This window comes from Neomonachus schauinslandi, chromosome 13 (genome assembly GCF_002201575.2).
Source record: "Neomonachus schauinslandi chromosome 13, ASM220157v2, whole genome shotgun sequence".
In the NCBI taxonomy this organism is placed as follows: domain Eukaryota; kingdom Metazoa; phylum Chordata; class Mammalia; order Carnivora; family Phocidae; genus Neomonachus; species Neomonachus schauinslandi.
Genome location: NC_058415.1, coordinates 1,008,884 through 1,030,852, shown reverse-complemented (window position 1 = coordinate 1,030,852; position 21,969 = coordinate 1,008,884). Strand labels below are relative to the sequence as shown.

The 21,969-nt window shown below is 44.8% G+C and overlaps 1 protein-coding gene across 1 annotated transcript in view; it reads right to left on the bottom strand.

Moving 5' to 3' along the window:
* The window catches only part of WNK2 (WNK lysine deficient protein kinase 2), a 165,517-nt gene that overhangs the window by 37,680 nt on the left and 105,868 nt on the right, over positions 1 to 21,969 (bottom strand). Inside the window, 4 exon segments of the mRNA XM_044920735.1 lie at positions 197 to 885; positions 978 to 1,039; positions 2,935 to 3,004; positions 3,279 to 4,045. Coding sequence (XP_044776670.1) covers positions 197 to 885; positions 978 to 1,039; positions 2,935 to 3,004; positions 3,279 to 4,045 — 1,588 coding nt within the window.

Here is a 21,969-nt window from a genome sequence, read left to right as displayed (position 1 = left end):
GTCACACTTGCTAGGGGAGAGTGCCAGCCCACCGAGGGCCACCACAGGAGAGCAGGGGCCAGATCAAGCCGCGGCAGGGCTCTCGCCTCTGCCCTGTCCCCAGCACAGACAGCCCCAGGGGGACACGGCGGGATCCCCGGCTTCAGCTGCGGACACTTCCCCGAGCCGCCCCCAGTGCCTGCTTCTCAGGACCTACTTCTCCCGAAGACTCTGCAGCTCCTTCCTGATGTCCGCATCCTCAATCTCCGAGTCGTTGTCGCTGCTGATGTAGGATGACTGGGAGTGGAAGGAGGTCACGCTGATGGTGGGCACCTTCACGCCCACCCTGCTGGGCGTCTCTGGCCCCGGGGAGCCGGCCCGCGAGGACCTGTGCAGGAAGGTGGTGGCCTTCTTCACCAAGTCACTGGCCACGCTGCCACCACTGGGCAGGGAGGCGTGCTTCTGCGCGGGGGGCCTCCTGCGCGGACACTCATCCCCAGAGTCACTGGACACCGGCTCACCCGCGCCGACCTCGATGGACGAGGCTGTCTGCGCCCGCCGCACAGCCAGCTTCACGTCGGGGCTGTGGGGGGCCTCCTTCAGGTACACATCCGGGGGCGCTGAGTACCGCAGGCTGTGGGGGGAGCCCAGGGTCCACTCGTCCTGCATGCTGACCACCGAGAACCGGCCCACGGTTTTGGCTGGTGAGCTGCCGTCCTGCTGTCCTAGACGCTTCTGGGGGGACTCGGAGGCGAGAGCGCCCTGCATCTGGGGGAGGCCGGTCTGGCTGTCTTCCGTCAATGTCCCCAGGCTGCTCAGTGTGGGCTGGGCTGAGGATTCCCCAGGGACCCCACTGCTGCGGTCTGCGGGCTCCAGATGTGCAGGGAAGGCAGAAGCAGGGACATCCTTGAGAAGGCGGGAAAGGCAAAGTTCTCACCATGCTCCAGCAGAGGGGAAACCCCACCGACCAGCTGGGCGTCTCAGAGAACACTCCTTACCTGGAGAGCACTTGGAGCTGTGGGCAAGCCTGAGGCCGTCACTTGGCTCAAAGATGATTCTGCTGTAGGAACGTCAAATCGTTACTCGGGTTGGTGTGGAGGACAAGGGCAGGAGTAGGTGCCCGCAAGCTGAATCAGATCAGTGAGAGGGCAGGCTGCCCCCCACCCAAGGAAGCGGGACCTGCAGTGTCTGTGCTCAGCAACTAGGAAAACTAAAAATATTCCAGGATGTCCCACCCCCCTTTTTTCTTAGGAGACCCCAATCACTTGGGGAAAGGAGAGTCCAGCCTATCACCACTCAGGTCCCCGGAGGCACCTGCTCGAGAACCTCGGGCACTACCCCGCCCTCTACCCATCTGATGGCATCGCCTGACCCACCTGCCCCTGCTAGCCCCTGATGGCGTCAATCTGCGTCACAGGTCATCCCTACATGCCTGACGTCTCCGCCCCGTCTCGCCTGTCCTCTCTACACCCGGAGGCCTCCCTGACATGACACCTCTGCTGATAAAAGGGTCTCAGGAGGCCCTGCAACAATAGCGCCAGTCCCTGACCCTGCTGCTCCAGTGTCTGGGGAAGGACCCTGTCATCTGAGGCGGTCTCTGTCTCCCCATCCACAGAGTGCAGACACGGCGGGGTATTTCTGACCCCCTTTCCCAGGACTGCTGAGTGACAGAGCAGAAGGAGCTGACGTGTGGGAGACTGGGTGAGCTGAGACCCGCACACAGCAAACGACAGCCACGGGCAGGCAGGGGCTGTGTGTCAGCCCACGGCCAGACGGACATGCTTGGAGCAGGGGTGACCGCCTCCGGCAAGGTTTGGGGGCTGTCCCTGCGCAGACTCCTGGGGAGACCCAGACCCAGTGGCATACACCCCTCACCCACAGGCAATGCCTGACGCCCATCCTTACCTACTCCCGGCAGTGGGGACCAGCCAACCTGTCTTTGTACAGCTCCAGGGACGGGGGGCTCACGGTCAACTACACTCCCTCTCTTTCTGGACAGCTCTGACCTCCAGAAACGTTTACCTTTTCCAAACTAGAATCTGCTTCCTTGAGCTGCCCACATTCCGGCCCTCCGGGAGGAGTGCATTTGGGAGTGGCTACAGCACCAGCCTCCCGGTGCCGCGGGAGGGGCCCAGAGTGCGTGTCTCGAGCACCGAAGTCAGAAGATGAAGCAGGCACTCCTCGTACCTTCCAGCACGTTCCTGCTTTACCACCCGACCCTCACTTTCCCAGGGAAACGGCACACAGCTTCCGACCCCACTGCCGGCTGTCCCCCTCCCTCTACGGTGTGCCACCCAAGCATGCGGCATCCAGGGGTCTGACCAGATCCCGCAGGCCGCTCCCCTCATGCACACAGGCCTCATCTGCCTCGGACACACACCCAGGGGCCTCTCACGAGGTCAGCTGGATCCCTGTCTTGCTGATCTCCCGAGGAATTGCAGGCCAAGAAGAAACCCCACACCTTAGAAGATCAGACCAGCGCCCTTGGGCTGAGACACAGGTGTTCCCACAGAGAGGGGACCCTCAGAGAAAGCCCCGATTCAGGAACTCGATGGCCCCAGCCTGACCGTTTCCACAGACCTGCGGGAAGCCCCCAGCCCCAGCCCTGTGCTCTACCAAAACGGCCTTCAACGCCTTGTAACCTTCTCAAGAGCAGGGGCTAGGGGGTACCTGCCAGAGCGCTTTGAGAGCACGGCTGCTGACAGCCCTAGTCACAGCCCGACACCCAGCCATCCGGGCTTTCACCCACTTCTACGGAGAACTTTCTCACCTTGGGGCATGAGCATGTCACGGTTTGTAAGGAGACACAGTGGGCTTTAACCTACACCTCACGATGGGCTCCTGCTATGTCTGAGTCCCACCCAAGATGCTATGGGGATGAAGGATGCAGATGCAGGAAGGCTGGTAGCACCTCGTGAGCACTGGGGTTCTGACGGGTGACCTGGGGCTCTTTACCTGTCACTGGCGAGGACCCAGCCTGGTCCAGCGCAGCCCCCAGCCCCGGAGCTGTTTCTGACTTTCCCAGCTGGAGGAAGAAACAGAAAGAGCCATGAGTCTCACCTGCTGAGCTCTGCAGCTAACCAGCGGATCTCCTGTATGGAAGCCGGGCTCCTCCCCGGGCCGCCCCAAGCAGACCCCATCCAGGCCAGGTCCCAACCCTGCACACACATCCCAGCTCCCCAAATGAGCCACTCTGGCAACACGCACGGGGTGGGCCTCTGAGAACGGGACAGTCAGGGCCAAGAGCGGCAGCTCTGCGTGCCTAGGGAGCCCGCCACCCCGGTGGGACCAGGACTCACCACAGGCTGGGGCTCCAGGGCCAAGTCTCGGTCCCCCGCCTCCACGGGGGTCCCAGCCGAGGCTGAGGAGGTGGGCATGTGCTCCTGGTAAAGCAGAGTTCGGAGCTTCTCGTCCAGGCTCTTGATGGTGCTGTCCACAAAGCCCACCCTCGGGGGCGGCCCCTCCCCATCTGACTCCAAGGCTGAGGGCGGCTGGGGGGGCATGGTGGGCCCCAGGGGGGGGCTGGGGATCTGGGGGGTGGCCAAGCTGATGGCCCCCACCGCAGGGGGGAGTGGGGGCAGGGGCTGGCCCAGGGCAGGCTGAGCGGTCCCACTGGGGGCACTGGGTGCAGGGGCCGGAGCCCACAAGGGCTCGCCCTGGGCAGTGGCCTCCCTGGCTGAGGTGAGCTCTCCCAAACCTGTGGGGTAACGGGGGGCCTCCAGAGGTGGGGCACAAGGCCCTGCGCCCGCACCCAGAGGCTGTGCAGCAAGCTGGGTGTCTTGAGTCTCTGCCAGTGGCTGAGGAGTCTCGCGCTCACTGGCCGTCCCCTGAGAGGTCCCTGAACCCCCTGCCTGCACAGCAGTCCCCATTGCTGGCTCTGGCTTGGGGCTGGCAGCTGGTGCAGCCGTGTCCTGGGGCAGAGTAGTCACAGGAGGGGAGGATGGCGCCAAAGGGGCTGGGGCACCACCAGGGATGTCCCTGGGGCCTGCTTGGCTCAGAGGCTGCGGACTGGCTGGGAAGCTGGATTTGTCCTTCAAGGACAGCTGGTCTTTACAGGGCGCGGCATCTAGAAGAAACAGGAGAAATGCCTCTGCACCAGCCTACTGTGGTCCTATTTACCTGGCACGTCTCTGGCCAGAAAGATGCCTTCTACGACCTGCAGGCCCCGCACACTGGCCTTCCGTCCTTCTCTCCAGTGCACCAGCTTCACACGCGGGCTGCCCCTGCCCGAGATGCCTTCCGAGGTCCTGCAGCAGCCTGGCTTCTCTCTTCAGGCCTCCGTCCCACCACTGTCCCCTCAGCAGAGGCACGCCCACTCCCTTCCCTTCGCTCTTCCTGCAGCACTTGGCCATCAGGCACTACCCGCTCCTCCGAGCCCCCACCTGCTAGGGGAGCTACATGAACCGCGGCCCTGCTATCCTTTCCACTAGCCCATCCCACAGCGCCATAAAATGAACTTATCGAAGCAAGGTGTCTGCCCAGTGAGGCCCACACCCTCCCCCGCCCCCGAGTGAGCAGCAACGTCCCACGAACAGGCTTCGGTGAGGTCAGAAGCACACACCACCAGCGCCCTACCAGGGGCTGGGAAGGGATCATCGGGAGGAACCCTGGAAACCGGGCGATGGAACACGGCTCAGCAGCCTCCTGCCCAGGACCTCCCCGCGCCTGGAACATCCAGAGGACGCAGGAGGTCCTGTTTCCCGAACTGACTTGTCCTTTGAACCTACTTCACTTAAAACTGCATAAAACAAAAATGAGAAGCTTATAAAGATCAAGTGGGGAGGGAGAGCGCCGGGATCCCCCACCCCCGGACTCACATTGCCCCTCCCCGAGCAGGTCACAGAACTCCACATCTGGTTTTCTTTACAGCATCGCCATGTAAACATGTGCTCTAAACACCACGGCTCAGTTCTCCCTGATTTTGAATACCATGTCAACGGGCCCATGTTCCTTCTTTCCTGTCTGGCTTCTCTCTCGCCACCGTATCCAGGAGGCGCGTCCGCATAGTTTCACTCCCTGACGCTCCCACGACTTCGAGCCATTGAACTGCTAGTATGACCTGCTTACTGCCCGTCTGGGACACGAGTGACACATGTGTGAGTCTGCCTGGGCTCATCTGCTGGGCATACAGCCCACACAGGGCTGCTGGGTCGGGGGGCTGCAGCCTACAGGAGGGGGTGCCCGAGCCACCCCCAGAGCGGCCCCTGTGCTCCCGCTCCCCCACGTCATCCTGGGCAGCGTAACAGCGCCTAACGTGGTTTCGCTGTTTGTTTTATTGTGGTGGAACACTCAACACACGATCAACCCTCTCAGCAAAATTTTAGGTGTACAATGCAGTGCTGGTGTCTGCAGGCTCAGGGCTGCACAGCCAGTCTCGACAGCTCATCCACCCCGCACAACTGAAACTCCATCCCTCAAACGGCACCCCTGCCCTTCGCTCCGCTCCCATGAGTTCCAGGACTCTTGGGGGCCCTGTCAGCGTCAGCGGTGTTTGTCTTTTTGTGACCGACTGATCTCACTTAGCATAATGTCCTCAAGGTTCGTCCAGGTTGTTCCCAAACGGCAGGATTTTCTTTCTCAAGGATGAACACTGTGTCCTTGTAAGTAGCTGCCACATTTCATTCATCCATCCATGGAACATTTAGGCCGTTTCCGTACCTCGGCTAATGTGAATAGTGCCGCAGTGGACGTGAGGGTGCAGATATCTCTGGGATACCGATTTCATGTCCTGCGGCTAGGCACCCAGAGGGATCACTGGATCAGAGGGTAGCTCTTTTTAACTTTCTGAGGAACCTCCATACGGTTCTCCAGAGTGGCAGCACCAGCTTGCATTCCCACCAAGAGTGCACAAGGGCTCCCCTTTCTCCACATCCTCACCAATACCTATCTTCTTCTGTTTTTTATATTAGCCGTCCTGACAGGCACTCAGTGCTATCTCCGTGCTTTTCGTTTGCAACTCCCTGGAAACAAATTAAACTGAGCACCTCTTGGGTTAATCTGGATACCTGCTTTCACACCATACCTGTCCACGTCCCTTGCCTGTCTTTCCGTAGAGGTGTCATGCTTTCCTTTTTGATGGACAGGAGTTCTGTATGTGTGCAGGATAAGAACATTTTGTTGCTTACACGTATTGTAAATATCTTCTCTCACACTGCAATTTGCCTATTTGCTCAATTAGTCTTTTAGTGAACAATACTTACTCATTTTAATGTAATCAAATGTAACCAACTTTTAGCCAGTCTTTCCTTTAGCACTTTTTGTGAAGATGTTCTAGGTCACTTGTACATTGAGAGTCACAATCCACTTGCAATGAGTTTTACAGTATGAGGTTAGAAGCAAGGATTATTCTCCCAGTGTGGAGAGCCCATAGTCCCAACTCTTTGTTTTCTTTTGTTTTGTTTAAAGATTTTATTTATTTGACAGAGAGAGACACAGCGAGAGAGGGAACACAAGCAGGGGGAGTGGGAGAGGAAGAAGCAGGCTCCCCGCCGAGCAGGGAGCCCGATGTGGGGCTCGATCCCAGGACCCTGGATCATGACCTGAGCCGAAGGCAGACGCTTAACGACTGAGTCACCCAGGCGCCCCTCTTTGTTTTGTTTTTAAAGAGTTTTTTTTAGATAGAGACAGAGCATGCGTGGGGGGAAGGGCAGAGGGAGAGGGACTAGCAGACTCCCCACTAGGCGCAGAGCCCACCTCGGGGCTGGATCCCAGGACCCTGAGCTCACAACCTTATCCGACTGTGCCACCCAGGACCCCCAACTCTCTCTTTTTTGTTTTCAAGACCACCCTGTCCTCACGGCCGTTCTTGTCAGTCGAGCGGGCGTGCCTCTAGATGCTTTTACTCCATTGCTCAGTGTACTCCTCTTCCAGTGCCACAGTGTTTCCATAGTCGTGGGTTTACATAATTAGTCCCGACACTCGACAGAACCATTTCCTTCCTCTAAGAGAGTATCTTGGTTTTTCCTGGCCTTTGCGTTTCCACAAATACTATATAATCAGCTTGTCAATGCCCATAAAATATTGTTACAATTTTAACTGGGACCACACTGAATCTACAAATCCATTTGGGGAGAAGTAATGTGTTTACAATATTGAGTCTTCTAATCCACGAACATGGTATATATCTTTTCATTCATTTCTTTTTAAGTTTCTCTCAATGTTTAAAGGTTTGGAGTATAATGGACTTATTTTTTGTTAGATCCATCTCTATTTGATGTTTGGTATTTTAGCACAAATGGGAATTTTTCTAAATTTCACTTTCTAACTATTGCTGGTATAGAAAAATAACTTTTATTTAGCTAACTCACTAAACTCAATTTTAATTTGTAAGTTTTAATTTCCACATATGTGCCATATAGTCACTTTGTCAATAAATAATAATTTATTTCTTCCTTTCAAATCCTGACATCTTTTTAAAGTAATAATTAAGTGCCATTAAACACAGGTTAAAAAAATATATTATTATTACCATAAATACTATTACACAATAATTTACACCTCAAAATGGGAACCAAGTTTTAGCAGACATTCCTTGGAAAGAATTATAATTTGGCCCCAAACAATAATTTCATATCAAGGACTTCTTCGTACAAGATCATATTGTTCTGTTCAAATGTTGAATAAAAAGTAATAATGTTAAAAGAAACATCACCTTTTACGAAACACCCATATGGAATGACATTGAAAAATCAGAATAATCATTCAGCTCTGAGCATCTATTATGGAAGCCTACCTTAAGTTGGTACCAACTCAAAAAAGCCAAAATTTACTTTGGGAAACCTTGTTTTGAGAGGAATGAATTTTCTTCAAATGAAAAAATAAACCTACTGTACTATTACCGTAACACCTCCAAAAATATTTACAAAAAGTGGACAGGGAACTAGCTCTTAAATTTGACTGCAGATTGAACTCACTTGGAGGAGCAAAAGATGACGACACTGGGTCCCATCTGCAGAAATTCCGATTTTAACATACGAGGCACACTTCTTCAATCCTGCTGCTTTCCTTTCTTTTTATTATTTCTTTTTCCCCTTCGCCTCTTCCTCACCCTCACTCCATGCTTCTCCTTCTTTTCCTTCCTGATGTCTTACCCCACATTGCACTAAGCCCTCCAGTAGATACTGGAAATAAGTGGTGATAATTGGTATTCTGTTGTTCTCCATCTCAAAAAGAAAACATTCAACACATCACTATTAGAAATACTTGCTGTTGCTTTTTAAATAGATATTCTTTGTCAAATTAAACTAATTCACTTTTAACCTATCTTCCTATTATCCAAAGGCTATCTTCCTATTATCCAAAGGCTATCTTCCTATTATCCAAAGGCATTAATAGACTTTGAATCTTATGAAATGCCTTCTTCCATCTACTGAGATGATCACATGCTTCTCCTTTAATCTGTGCCTCTGGCAGCTACCATTTCCCTCTCTGGTTCTATGAACTTTTTTTTTTTTTTCCATAGAGTATTTGTCTTTCTCCCTCTGGCTTATTTCACTTAGCATGATGACCTCCATGTTCATTCATGTTGTCACAAACGGCAAGATCTCCTTGTTTTTATGGCTCAGTAGTATTCCACTGTATATATTTACCACATTTTCTTTATTCATTCAAGTGTTAACACTTAGCTTGTTTCCATATCTTGGCTATTGTGAATAATGTTGCAAGGAACACAGGGGTACAGATATCTCTTCAAAATAGTGACTTCATTTCTTCAGATCTATACCCAGAAGTGGGATTGCAGGATCATATGGTAGTTCTATTTTTTTGAGTAACTTCCACACAATTTTCTATAATGGCTTTACCAGTGTGTATTCCCACCAGCAATATACAAGGTTTCCCTTTCTCCCCATGTCCTTGCCAACAATTGTTATCTATTGTCTTTTTGAAAACAGCCATCCTGACAGGTGTGAGGCAATATCTCGTTGTGGTTTTGATTTGCATTTCCCTGATGATTAGTGATGTTGAGTACCTGTTCATATATCTCTTGGCAATTTGTATGACTTCCCTGGAAATACATCTATTCAGATTCTTTACATATTTTAAATTGGATTATTTGAGGGATCTTTTGTTTTTGCTATTGAGTTGTGTGAGTTCCTTACTTTAGATACTGCCCCTTATCAGATACATGATTTGTAAATATTTTCTCATTCTGTAGGATGCCTTCTCACTTTCTTTTGCTGTACAAAAGCTTTTTAGTTTGATGTAATCCCAGTTACATTTTTTTTTTAAAGATTTTATTTATTTATTCATGAGAGACAGAGACAGAGGGAGAAGCAGGCTCCCCGCGGAGCAGGGAGCCCGATGCGGGACTCGATCCCAGGACCCGGGGATCATGACCTGAGCCGAAGGCAGACGCTCAACGACTGAGCCACCCAGGCGCCCCCCCCAGTTACATTTTTTAACAATTTTTGCTTTTGTTGCTTGTGTTTTTAGTGTCATATTCATTGTCAATGCGTTTTTTTCCCGTTTTCTTCTAGGAGTTTTATGATATCAGGTCTTTAATCCATTTTGAGTGGATTTCTGTAAGTGGTGTAAGATGAGGGTCCAATTTCATTCTTCTATATGTAGATAACCAGGTTTCCCAGAACCATTTATTGAAAAGACTATCCTTTCCCCTTGTGTATACTTGGCACCCTTGTCATAGATTAGTTGACCATACATTCATCTCTTATTTTTTTTTAAAGATTTTATTTATTTATTTGCCAGAGGGAGAGCACAAGCAGGGAGAGCAGCAGGCAGAGGGAGAAGCAGGCTCCCGCTGAGCAGGGAGCCCGACGCGGGGCTCAATCCCAGCACCCTGGGATCATGACCTGAACCGAAGGCAGACGCTTAACCAACTGAGCCACCAGGTGCCCTGGGAGTCTGACTCTTGATTTCAGCTCAGGTTGTGGTCTCAGGGTCGTGGAATCAAGCCCTGCGTTAGGCTCTCTACACTCAGTGCAGAGTCTGCTTCAGATTCTCTTTCACCCTCTCCCCCTCCAACTCGTGCTCTCCCTTCTCTCAAAATAAATAAATAAAATCTTAAAAAGATGTTTGGAAGAATTCACCAGTGGTCTGGACTTTTATTTGTTGGGAGATTTCTGATTACTGATTTAATGTCCTTACAGTTATAGATCCATTCAGATTTTCTATTTTTTTCATGATTCAATCTTCATAGGCTTTGTGTGTAAGTGTAGAAATTTATCCATTTTTCCTAGGTTATCCAATATGTTAGCCTAACTGTTCATGGTAGTTTCTCATGATTCTTTGTATTACTACGGAATCAGTTGTGACATCTCCTCTTTCAGTTCTGATTTTGAGTCCTTTTTTTCTTAGTCTAGCTAAAGGTATGTCAATTTTGTTTACTTTTTTTTTTTAAGATTTTATTTATTTGACAGATAGAGAGAGAGCACAAGTAGGCAGAGAGGCAAGCAGAGGGAGGGGGAGAAGCAGGCTCCCCACTGAGCAGGGAGCCCAACGCGGGCGGGGCTCGATCCCAGGACCCCGGGATCATGACCTGAGCCGAAGGCAGACGCTTAACCGACTGAGCCACCCAGGCACCCCAATTTTGTTTACATTTTCAAAAAAGCTTGCTCTTCATTTCATTTATGTTTTGTATTGTTTTTCTGGCCCACTTATTTCTGTACTTATCTTTGTTGTTTCCTTCCTTCTGCAAACTTTGGGCTTGGATTGCTTTTCTTTTTCCAGTTCTTGGAGGTGTGAAGTTAGATTTTCTTGTTTCTTAATGTAGACTTTTATCACTATAAACTTTCCTCTTAAAACTGCTTTTGGCACATCTCATAAGTTTTGGTATTTTCATTTGTCTCAAAGTATTTTATTATTTCCCTTTTCACTTCTTCTTTGACCCACTGTTTATTCAGAAGTATGTTTTATAGTTTCCATGTATTTGTGCATTCTCCTGCCTCCCTCCTGTCACTGATTCCTGGTTTCATACCATATAGTCAAAAAAGACAACAATGTGATTTCAATCCTTTTAAATTTGTTAAGACCAATTTCATGATCTAACAAATGATCTATCCTGGAGAATTTTCCATGTTTGTTAAGATTGTGTATTCTGCTACTGTTTGAGGTGGGAAGGACGTATTCTGTACATGCCTGTTAAGTCCATTTATAATAAAATGCCATTCCAGTCAATATTTCCTTATTGACTTTCTGATCTATCCATTGTTGAAAGTGAGGTATTTAAGTCTATACTGTCTATATCTTTTAATTGGTGAACTTAATCCATTTACATATAAAGTAATTATTGATAAGTAAGGACTTACTATTGCCATCTTATTGTTTTCTGGCAGTTTCATAGTTCCTTTATTCCTTTCTTCCTCTCTTGCTGTCTTCCTTTGTGATTTGATGATTTTTTGTAGTGTTATGCTTTGTTTCCTTTCTCTTTATTTTGTATATTAGAGCTATTTGTGATAACTATGAGCCTTACTTTAAAAACATAGTTATGGGCGCCTGGGTGGCTCAGTCGTTAGGCGTCTGCCTTCGGCTCGGGTCACGATCCCAGGGTCCTGGGATCGAGCCCCACATCGGGCTCCCTGCTCGGTGGGAAGCCTGCTTCTCCCTCTCCCACTCCTCCTGCTTGTGTTCTCTCTCTCGCTGTGTCTCTCTCTGTCAAATAAATAAATAAAATCTTTAAAAAAATAATAAATAAGTAAATAAATAAATAAAAATATAGTTATAACAGTTCATTTTAAGCTGATAACTTCAATTGCATACTGAAACGCTACACTTATACTTCCCCCACACACGTTTTTATGTTTTGATAACACAATGTACATCTTTTTTAGATTTTGTATCCATTAAAATTATTGTAACTGTAGTTTCTTTAATACTTTTGTCTTTTAACATTTATACTAGATTTAAGTGATTTAGACACAGCCATCATATTCTGAATGAGTATGTGCTTTTACCAGTAAGTTTTATACTTTCATGTGTTTTCACGTTACTAATTAGCATCCTTTTACTTCAGCCTGAAGAACTTTCCTCAGCATTTCTTCTAAGGCAGGTATAGTGGTGAACTCCCTCAGCTTTTGTCTGAGAAAGTCTTTATTTCTCCTTCATTCCTGAATGACAGCTTTGCCAGTATTCTTAGTTGTCAGCTTTTTACTTTCAGCACCTCAAATATGTCATTCCATTCTCTCCTGGCCTACAAGGTTTCTGCTGTGAAATCTGCTGAAAGCCTTGCAGGTATTCACTTGTTTGAAATGAAGTGGGTTTCTTCCCATGTCTTGCTGCGTTCAAAATTATCACTGTCTTGATTTTTGATAGTTTAATGTGTCTTGGTGAATTTAGGTTGAATCTGTTTGGGATCCTGTGAGATTCAAGTGCCTGGATGTACATATCTCTTTCTAGATTTGGGAATTTTCTTAAATAAGCTTTCTGCCCTTTCTTTCTCTTTTCTTCTGGGACTCCCACATGCAAATATTAGTTGCTTGATGGTGCCCCGTAATTCACATAGGCTTTCTTCACTTTTTTTTTCATTCTTCTTTTTTCTGCTATGACTATATAATTTCAAATGACCTGTCCTGATGTTCACAAATTCTTTCTTCTGCTTGATCAAGTTTGATATCCATGCTGTCTATTGCATTTTTTTCATTTCATTCATTGTATTCTTCAGCTCCAATATTTATTTGGTTCTTTTCGTGACTTCTGTTTCTCTACTGAACTTCTCATTTTCTTCACATACTTTTTTCCTGATTTTGTTGAGTTCTTTACATGTAGTCTGTTAACCTTAAAAATAAATCTGTCGGAGCACCTGGGTGGCTCAGTCACTAGGCGTCTGCCTTCAGCTCAGGTCATGATCCCAGGGCCCTGGGATCGAGCCCTGCATCGGGCTCCCTGCTCAGCGGGAAGCCTGCTTCTCCCTCTCCCACTCCCCCTGCTTCTCCCTCTCCCACTCCCCCTGCTTGTGTTCCTTCCCTTGCTTTGTCTCTCTCTGTCAAATAAATAAAATCTTTAAAAAAATATTTAAAAAATATATTTAAAAACATAAAACTGTCAGTTATTTTACCAGCAAATATGGGTTTATTTGGGAATAAGAGAGAATTGCAATCTGGCACAAGCAAGCTATGACAAAAGCATAGGCAAGTTGGGAGAACAAAAGGAGAAGAGGCTCTTTTAGAGAGGAAAGGGGGTGTAGGGAGGGGCTGTTGTAAACTAAAAGCCTATTGGAGCGAATTGGGAGCTGGAAGTATAGTGGCTTCTCACTGGCTGAGCTGTGACTGCCTCTCATTGACTGGGCTGTTGCAGGGATGGAAGAAAACTTCCTCCCTCCTGCGGGAGTAGTAAAGTAGCATCCACCTGTGAGGTCCTTCTCTTCCTATTGGATCTGTAATTGACAACCAGTGCTTGGTGTGAGAGCTCCCCCTGCCAGCCTCTGAACTCCATTCTAGACAAGGTTTCCTTTTATTTTCACAGTTTTCTTGTAGCTCACCAAACTGCCTTAAAATAGTAAGTTTGAATCCTTTGACAGTTCATACATCTTCAATCTCTGGGGTCCGTTACAGGAAAAGTATTGTGTTCCTTTGATGGTGTCATGTTTCCCTGCTTTTTTGTTTCTTGTAGCCTTCTGTTGCTAACTTTGCATTTGATGAACACAGTCATCTCTTGTAGCCTTTACAGATGGGTTTTGGTTGGGGAAGACCACCTGTGAGTGGGTGCAGGATACCAGCTGTGGTGGTTCCAGCTACAGGACAGGCCCAGCAGTGTAGTCTCTGTGCAGATCTATCAGCCAAGGTGAGCGTCAGCACAGGTGGCAGGGACCCTAAACTAAATTGCAGGTGGCTGCAGTGGCCGTGCGGGCTGTTGGGGTCTTCAATGGTGAAGGCTGCTGGGTACCTCCTGACCTTTTTCTGCCATGGGATGTTGCAGCTAAGGTGATCCCTCCCGGGGGATGGGTCCAGCTGGTGGGCACCCTCAGAGTGGCGGCACTGGTGTCTGATGTGCAGGTGCCTATGGCCCAGATACTGAACAGGGGTCTGGAGTGCAGGCACTCACAGAGGGATGATGGCTCCAGGTTCCGGAGCGCTGCCTAGCCCACAGTGATGATGGCCCCAGTGCCTCGGGTGCATGAGTGTGGAGTTGCCATAGAGCTGAAGTCTGAAGCATCGGTGCACCCAGAGCAGCCAGGGGCCTGGGATCTGCACAGGGCTGGGGAGGCAGCAGGCAGTCCTGATCTGAGGAGACTGCACAAGAGAGCAGATCCTTCTGGAAAGAGGGTGCAGCAGCATCTCCTTCCCTAGGGGGTCTATGGTAGCAATGGCCGTTGGTTATGCCCGTGGCAAAAACTATGTCTTTTGTGAAGCAGGCCACTGGGGTCTGCCAACTAGCATACGAGTCCTCTGCTGTGAAAGCTGTGGGGAGCCCAGGCGGCCACAGGGGCTACCAAGGTCCTCCAAGGTCCTCCCCAGAGCATGCCACTGGGGCCCATGATGGCACCCACCATGGGACTCAGAGAGCCCCACCTTATTCTTTGATCCTAGCCATTTCCTGATGTCTCACATAAGCCTGTCTCCCTAGCGATCCTTTCTATGCAGTAGCATTTTTGCTCCACTATGTTGCCAAAGGTTCTTAACTGGACACTTGAGCCCTCCCAAGGCTGTTTCCATTAATGGATAGATGTCTTAGTGTTTGTATGGGGGTATGAAGGCTGGTACCTCCTATGCTGCATCCTGCTGACATCACTCCTTCCAGTTATCCTTGGAGGGGCCTGTTTCTCTCTCTGTGGTTTTAATCTGAGCAGAGTTCTCTACTCCTTACATGAATTCCATTTGTCCTTTCCCTTTTTTTCAACAGCTATCACCTATTTTCCAACATCTGGCTGAGTTCATCCATTTCACTCTGATGAACATTTGTTGGCTGAGACAATGCAGCATCCACCCCTCCCTCATGTGGCAGGGAACAACTGTCCCTACTTCCAGCTCCAGGGATATGCACCTGTCTGTGCATCCAGCCACCTGTCCACATAATTGCTTCAGAGACAGGACTCCTAGTTCTGCAGAGTGGACTCTGGCCCAGAACTTCAGAATCTTTCTGAACAGAAATAATTCTCTTTTCTGCCTGTATTTTACCCTGGAAGACAACACCCTGAGCTCTTCCAGAAATCTTGCCACCACAAAGGACAAGTGTGAGAGGGTTTTTAATTACTGATTTTTAAAAAAATATTTATAGCACTTTTCAGAGTTTCTGTATCTTATGTAAGTTTGGTAAGTTATATTTCTCCAAGACATCATCCATGTTTTGAAATTTATTGGCATGCAGTTACACATAATATATTTTCCTCTTTTTCTCAGTGTTAGTCAGACTACAGCAATTCCTGAGATTGTGCCTTGTCTTTTCTATAGTCAGTTCTCATCAGGGGCACACCAATTTTATTAGACATTTCAAAGAGCCAATTTCAAGCTTTGTTAACACTCTTTTGTATGTTTGTTTTATATTTTATTAATTTGTACTCTTATCTGTTGTATTTCCTCTTTATTTGGGTTTTTCTTTTTGTATCGGACATTATTTTTAGCCCTTTCTCCTTTCTAATATATGCATTCCTGCAAAATTATAGCTTTAGCTGTATGCCCAAGTTTTGATATGTAATATTTTTATTTGCATGATTTTCATGTCCTTAACCAGAGTATTTTTTTAATTTCCATTATAATTTCTTCTTTGCTTCATGGGATATTTATAAGTGCATTTTCTTTATATATATATATATATATATATATATATATATATATATATATATATGAGCACAATTCTTAACTGAAAAATATAAGGAGACTTTTTAGGGATCTCTTGTTTTTGAATTCCAGCTTCTGTCCAAATGTAGTTGGAGAACATGCATTGAATGATTTTAATCCTTTGGAATTTATTGAGATTTGCTTTGTGTCCTGCATACAGCTAATTTAAAAATACTCTATGTGGACTTAAAAACAAATGTGTATTCTTCGGCCACTGGGTGTTCTACATACAGACCAATATTGCTAATTCTATTGTTAAAATCCATTATATCCTTATTGATTTTTGTCGTCGTTTTCTAAAGGCTAAAACTCGCATAACAATTGCAGCTCTATTTCTTGATTTACTTCTGTCAGTTTTTGCTTTATATATGTTGAGGCTATGTTATTAAAGACACACAAATATGGAATTATTCTTTCTTCCTGGAGAGCTGAACTTTTCACCATTATGTCTGCCTTAAAGCCTATTTTGTCTGATACAAAAAGAGCTACACTAGCTTTCTTTAGTATTTGCATGCCATGCTTTTTCCATTTCTTTATGTTACCTTTTTGTATTCTTGGGTCTTAGTTTGTTATTGGTTTGTTCTCTTTTTTCACATTTGGCAATCTTTGATATTTAGTCCATTTATATTTAATTACTGATCTATTTGGGTAAAAACGACCATCTTACTAATGATTTTCTATGTGTCATGCATGTTCGATGTTACTTTTTCTCTCCTTCCTTATCTTTTGTGTTTTAAGAATTCTTCCCCACTACACCCCACCACGAGTGTGTGAGTGATCTACTATTTTATAATTCCCACAGGATCATTCTAGAGACAACAATACACATACTTTTTTGGGAGATTTTTCACTATAAATTCAATCTTTTTAATTGATACAGGAGCATTCAGGTTAACTATTCCATCTTGGATGAGTTTTAGCAGGTTGTGGCTTTTGTGGAATTAGTCCATTTCATCTAAGTTGTTAAATTCATGTGGGTAGGTTTGTTCATAGTATTCCATGACTATAATTCCATGATTATTATTCTTTTATGCAGGGTCTGTGGTGATATTGCTTTTATTCCTGATATAAGTACTCAGAGATTCATCATAATTAGTGATTTTCTTCAAACAACCAGCTTTTTTTTTTGTTTCATTGGTTTTGTCTGTTGCCTTTTCTATTTCAAATTTCATTGATTTCTGCTCTTTATTCCCTTCATTCTGCTTGCTTTGGATTTATTTTTTCCTAGTTTTTAAAAATTTCTTAAGATGGACGCTTGGGTTATTGAATTGAGACTTCCTTTTTCATCTAACCATGTAGTGCTATAAAATTTTCTCTACTGCATTAGCTAGCTGCGTGCCACAAATTTTAATATGTTGCATTTTCATTCTTGTTCATTTCAAAATGTTTCTAATTTTCCTTGAGATTTCTTCTTTGACTTACATATTTATTTACTTACTACTGAGAGAAGAGTGTTAAAGTCTCCACTATAATTGTAGATTTGTCTATGTCTCCTTTCAAAAGAAAGGAAAAATACAGAAAACAGTATGGAGGTTCCTCAAAAAATTAAAAATTAGAACTGCTGTATGACCTAGCAATTCCATTTCTGGGTATTTATCCAAAGAAAATGACTTCTGTTGTTGAAGTTCCATTGTTAAAGCTCTGCTGTTAGGTGCGTTCATATTTAGAACTGTTATGTCATCTTGATAAATTGACCCTTTTATGACTATGTAATTTTTTTTCCCTTTAAACTGAAGCATAACTGACATACAATATCCCATTAGTTGCAGATGCCCATCATACTGATTCAATATTTATATACATTACAAAATGACCCCATAAGGATAGTTACCACTTATCACAATTCTTAAAATATTATTGACTATATTCCTTATACTGTACATCCCTATGACTTATTTATTTAAAACGGGAAGTCTGTACTGATTAATCCCCTTCACATACTTCACTTATCCCCCAGCCCCTCCCTTCTCTGGTAAAGAAAGCTTGTTTCCTTTATCTATGAGTCTGTTCCTGTTTTGTCTTGTTTATTTGTCCGTTTCTTTTTTGTTCATTTTTAGATATCAAATATAAGTAAAATAATATGGCATTTGTCTCTGACTTATTTCACTTAGCATAATATCCTCTAGGTCCATCTTTGTTGTTGCAAATTGCAAGCTTTCCTTCTTTTTTATGGCTAATATTCCTCTGTGTGTGTGTGTGTGTATCTCACATCTTCTTTATCCATTCATCTACTGATGGATACTTAGATTGCTTCCATATCTTGTCTATTGTGAATAATACTGCAATGACCACAGAAGTGCATGTATCCCTTCAAATTGGTGTTTTCATTTTCTTTGGATAAATACCCAGAAATGGAATTGCTAGGTCATATGGCAGTTCTAATTTTTAATTTTTTGAGGAACCTCCATACTGTTTTCTGTAGTGGCTGCACCAGTTATTCCCATCAACAGTGCACAACAGTTCCCTTTTCTCCACATCCTCACCAACACTTGTTATTTCTTGTCTTTTTTATTCTAGCCATTCTGACAGGTGTGAGGTGATACCTCCTTGTGGTTTTGATTTGTAGTTCTCTGGGGATTAATGATGTTGATCATCTTTTCATGTGTCTTTTGGCCATCTGGATGTCTTCTTTGGAGAAATGTCTGTTCAAGTCCTCTGCCCATTTTTTTTTTTAATATTAACTTGTATAAGTTCTTTATATATTTTAGATATTAACCCCTTATCAGATATATGGTTTACAAATATCTTCTCCCATTTTCTCTCAAAATGTTGCTTTTCATTTTCTTGATAATTTCCTTTACTGTACAAAAGCTCTTTAGTTTGATATAATCCCATTTGTTTATTTTAGTTTTTGTTGCCCTTGCCTAAGGAAAGTGGTCCAAAAAAATACTGTTAAGACCAATGTCAAACAGCTTATGGTCTGTTTTCCTCTAGGAGCTTTAATCCAAGTCTTTAATCCATCTGAATATATTTTTGTATATGACTAAGATAATGGTCCAGTTTAATTCTTTTGCACAGAGGTGTCCAATTTTTCCAACACCATTTGTTGAAGTGACGTTCTTTTTCCCCACTGTATATTCTTGCCTCCTTTGTCACAGAATTGACCACATATGCATGGGTTTATTTCTGGGCTCTCTATTCTATTCCATTGATCTGTGTCTGTTTTCAAGCCAGGACCATACTTTTTTTTTTTTTTTTCTATTGCTTTTTTTTTTTTTTAAGATTTTATTTATTTATTTGAGACAGAGAGAGAGAGCACGAGCAGGAAGGAGGGTCAGAGGAAGAGGGATAAGCAGACTCCCCGCTGAGCAGGGAGCCCAACACAGGGCTCGATCCCAGGACCCTGAGATCATGACCTCAGCCAAAGGCAGATGCTTAACCGACTGAGCCACCCAGGCGCCCCTGATTACTATGGCTTTGTAATATAGCTTGAAATCAGGGAGCATGATACCTCCAACCTTTGTTCTTCCTTCTCTGGGGTCTTTTGGCTATTTAGAGTCTTTTGTGGTTCCACAAATTTTAGGACTCTGTTCCAGTTCTGTGAAAAATGCTATTGGTACTTTGAGGACTGCATTGAATCTGTAGATTGCTTTGCACAGTATGGACATTTTAACAGTATTAATTTTTCCAACCCATAAACAAGGAATATCTTTGTTTATTTGAATTATCAATTTCTTTCATCAATGTCATAGTTCTCAGAGTACAGATCTTTCCCTTTCTTGGTTAAATTTATTCCTAGGTATTTCATTCTTCCTCTTTTTTTTAAAGATTTTATTTATTTATTTGAGAGAGAGAGACACAGCGGGAGAGGGAACACAAGCAGCAGGAGCGGGAGAGGGAGAAGCAGGCTTCCTGCTGAGCAGGGAGCCCAACGCGGGGCTCGATCCCAGGACCCTGAGATCATGACCCAAGCCAAAGGCAGATGCTTAATGACTGAGCCACCCAGGCACCCCTAGGTATTTCATTCTTCGTGATGCAATTGTAAATGGGATTGTTTTCTCAATTTCTGATAATTCATTACTAATGTATAGAAATGCAACTGAGTTATGTACGTTAATTTTGTTTCCTGCAACTTTACTGAACTCATTTCAGGCATAACTTGGAGATATTGTGGGTTTAGTTTCAGACTACTGCAATAAAGTGAATATTGCAATAAAGTGAGTCAAATGAATTTTTTGGTTTCCCAATGCATATAAAAGTTATGTTTACACTATAGTCTGTTAAGTGTGCAATAACAATATATGTGTATATATATATATATTTTTTTTTTAAAGCACTGTATATACCTTAACTTAAAAATACTTTATTTCTGGGCAGTGTGGGTGGCTCATTTGGTTAAGTGTATCTTGATTTCAGCTCAGGCCATGATCTTCGGGTCGTGAGATTGAGCCCTGAGCTGGGCTTTGCACTGGGTGTGGGGCCTGCTTAAGATTCTCTCTCGCCCTCTCCATGTCCCCCACCCTCTGCCCCAGCTCACTCTCTCAAATAAAAATACTTTATTTCTAAAAAATGCTAACCATCATCTGAGTTACCAGAGAGTCAAAATCATACTTCTCGTCTTGTCTTGATGTTGATGGCTGCTGCCTGAACAGGGTGATGGTGCTGAAAATAGGGGGGGTTGTGGCATTTTCTTAAAATAATACAATGAAGTTTGCCACATTGACTCTTCCTTTCAGGAACAATTTCTCTGTAGCATGCAATGCTGCTTGATACCACTAAACTTCTTTCAAAATTGGAGTCAATCCTCTCAAACGCTGCCACTGCTTTGTCAACTAAGTTTATATAAAATTCTAAATCCTTTGTTGTCATTTCAACAATCTTCACAGCATTTTCACCAAGAGTACATTCTACCTCAAGAAACCACTTTTTCTTTGCTCATCCATAAAAAGCAACTCGTCATCCATTCAAATTTTATCATGAGAATGCAGTAATTCAAATACAATAATAATGAACAACTTTGAAATATTGCAAGAATTACCAAAATGTGACACAGAGACACAAAGTGAGCAAATATCATTAGGAAAATGTCATCAAAAGACTTCCTTTACACAGAATTGCCAAAATCCTTCAATCTGCAAAGAAATACAGTATCTGTGAAGTGCAATAAAGCACACAATAAAATGAGGTATGCTTATATCAGTTATAATAGTTTTTTTGGTGGAGTCTTTATAGTTTTCTATATATGACATCATGTCATCTGCTTATAGTGATAATTCTACTTCTTCCTTTCTAATTTGGGTGCCTTTTATTTCTTTTTCTTGCCTAATTGCTGTGACTATGATTTCTAACACTATGTTAAATAAAAGTGATGAGAGTGGACATCTTTGTCTTGTTCTTGATCTTAGACAAAAAGTGTTCACCTTTTCACCATTGAGTATGACATTACCTGTTGGTTGTCATATATGGCCTTTAATCTGTTGAGGTACATTTCTTCTATACCCACTTTGTTTAGAGTTTTTATCATAAACGGATACTGAGGGGCGCCTGGGTGGCTCAGTTGTTTAAGCAACTGCCTTCGGCTCAGGTGATAATCCCGGAGTCCCAGGATCAAGTCCCACATCGGGCTCCTTGCTCAGCAGGGAGTCTGCTTCTCCCTCTGACCCTCTCCTGTCATGCTCTCTCTCTCTCTCAAATAAATAAATAAAATCTTAAACTTAAAAAAAAAATGGATACTGAATTTTGTCAAATGATTTTTCTGCATCTACTAATTATCCTTTCTTTCGTTAATGTAGCATAAGTGTGGAACCATTCTTACATCCTTGGTATAAATCCCACTTGATTGTGGTGAATGGTTCTTTTAATGTATTGTTGAATTCAATTTGCTAATATTTTGTTGAGACTTTCTGCATCTATGTGCATCAAGGATACCGATTTGTAATTTTTTTGTTGTTGTTAGTGTCTTTGTCTGGTTTGGTGTCAGCGTAATGCTGGCCTCACAAACAGTTTTGATGCATTCATTCCTCTTCGACTTTTTGGAATAGTTTGAAAAGGACAGGTACTAACTTTTTTTAAATGTTTGGTAGAATTCAAGATGGGAAGATGGCAGTGGAGTAGGAGGCCCCTAGGCTCACCTAATCCCACAAATACAACTAGTTATGAAATCATCCTAAATACCCCAGAAATCTGTCTGAAGACTGGCAGAACAAATACCACAATGAAAGGTAGAGAAAAGGCCACATGAAGAGGTAGGAAGCACAGAGGAGGGACTTAGGAGAGAAACAGACAGTGGCTGCAGTGGTGGGGAAGGAGCCATGGTTGCACA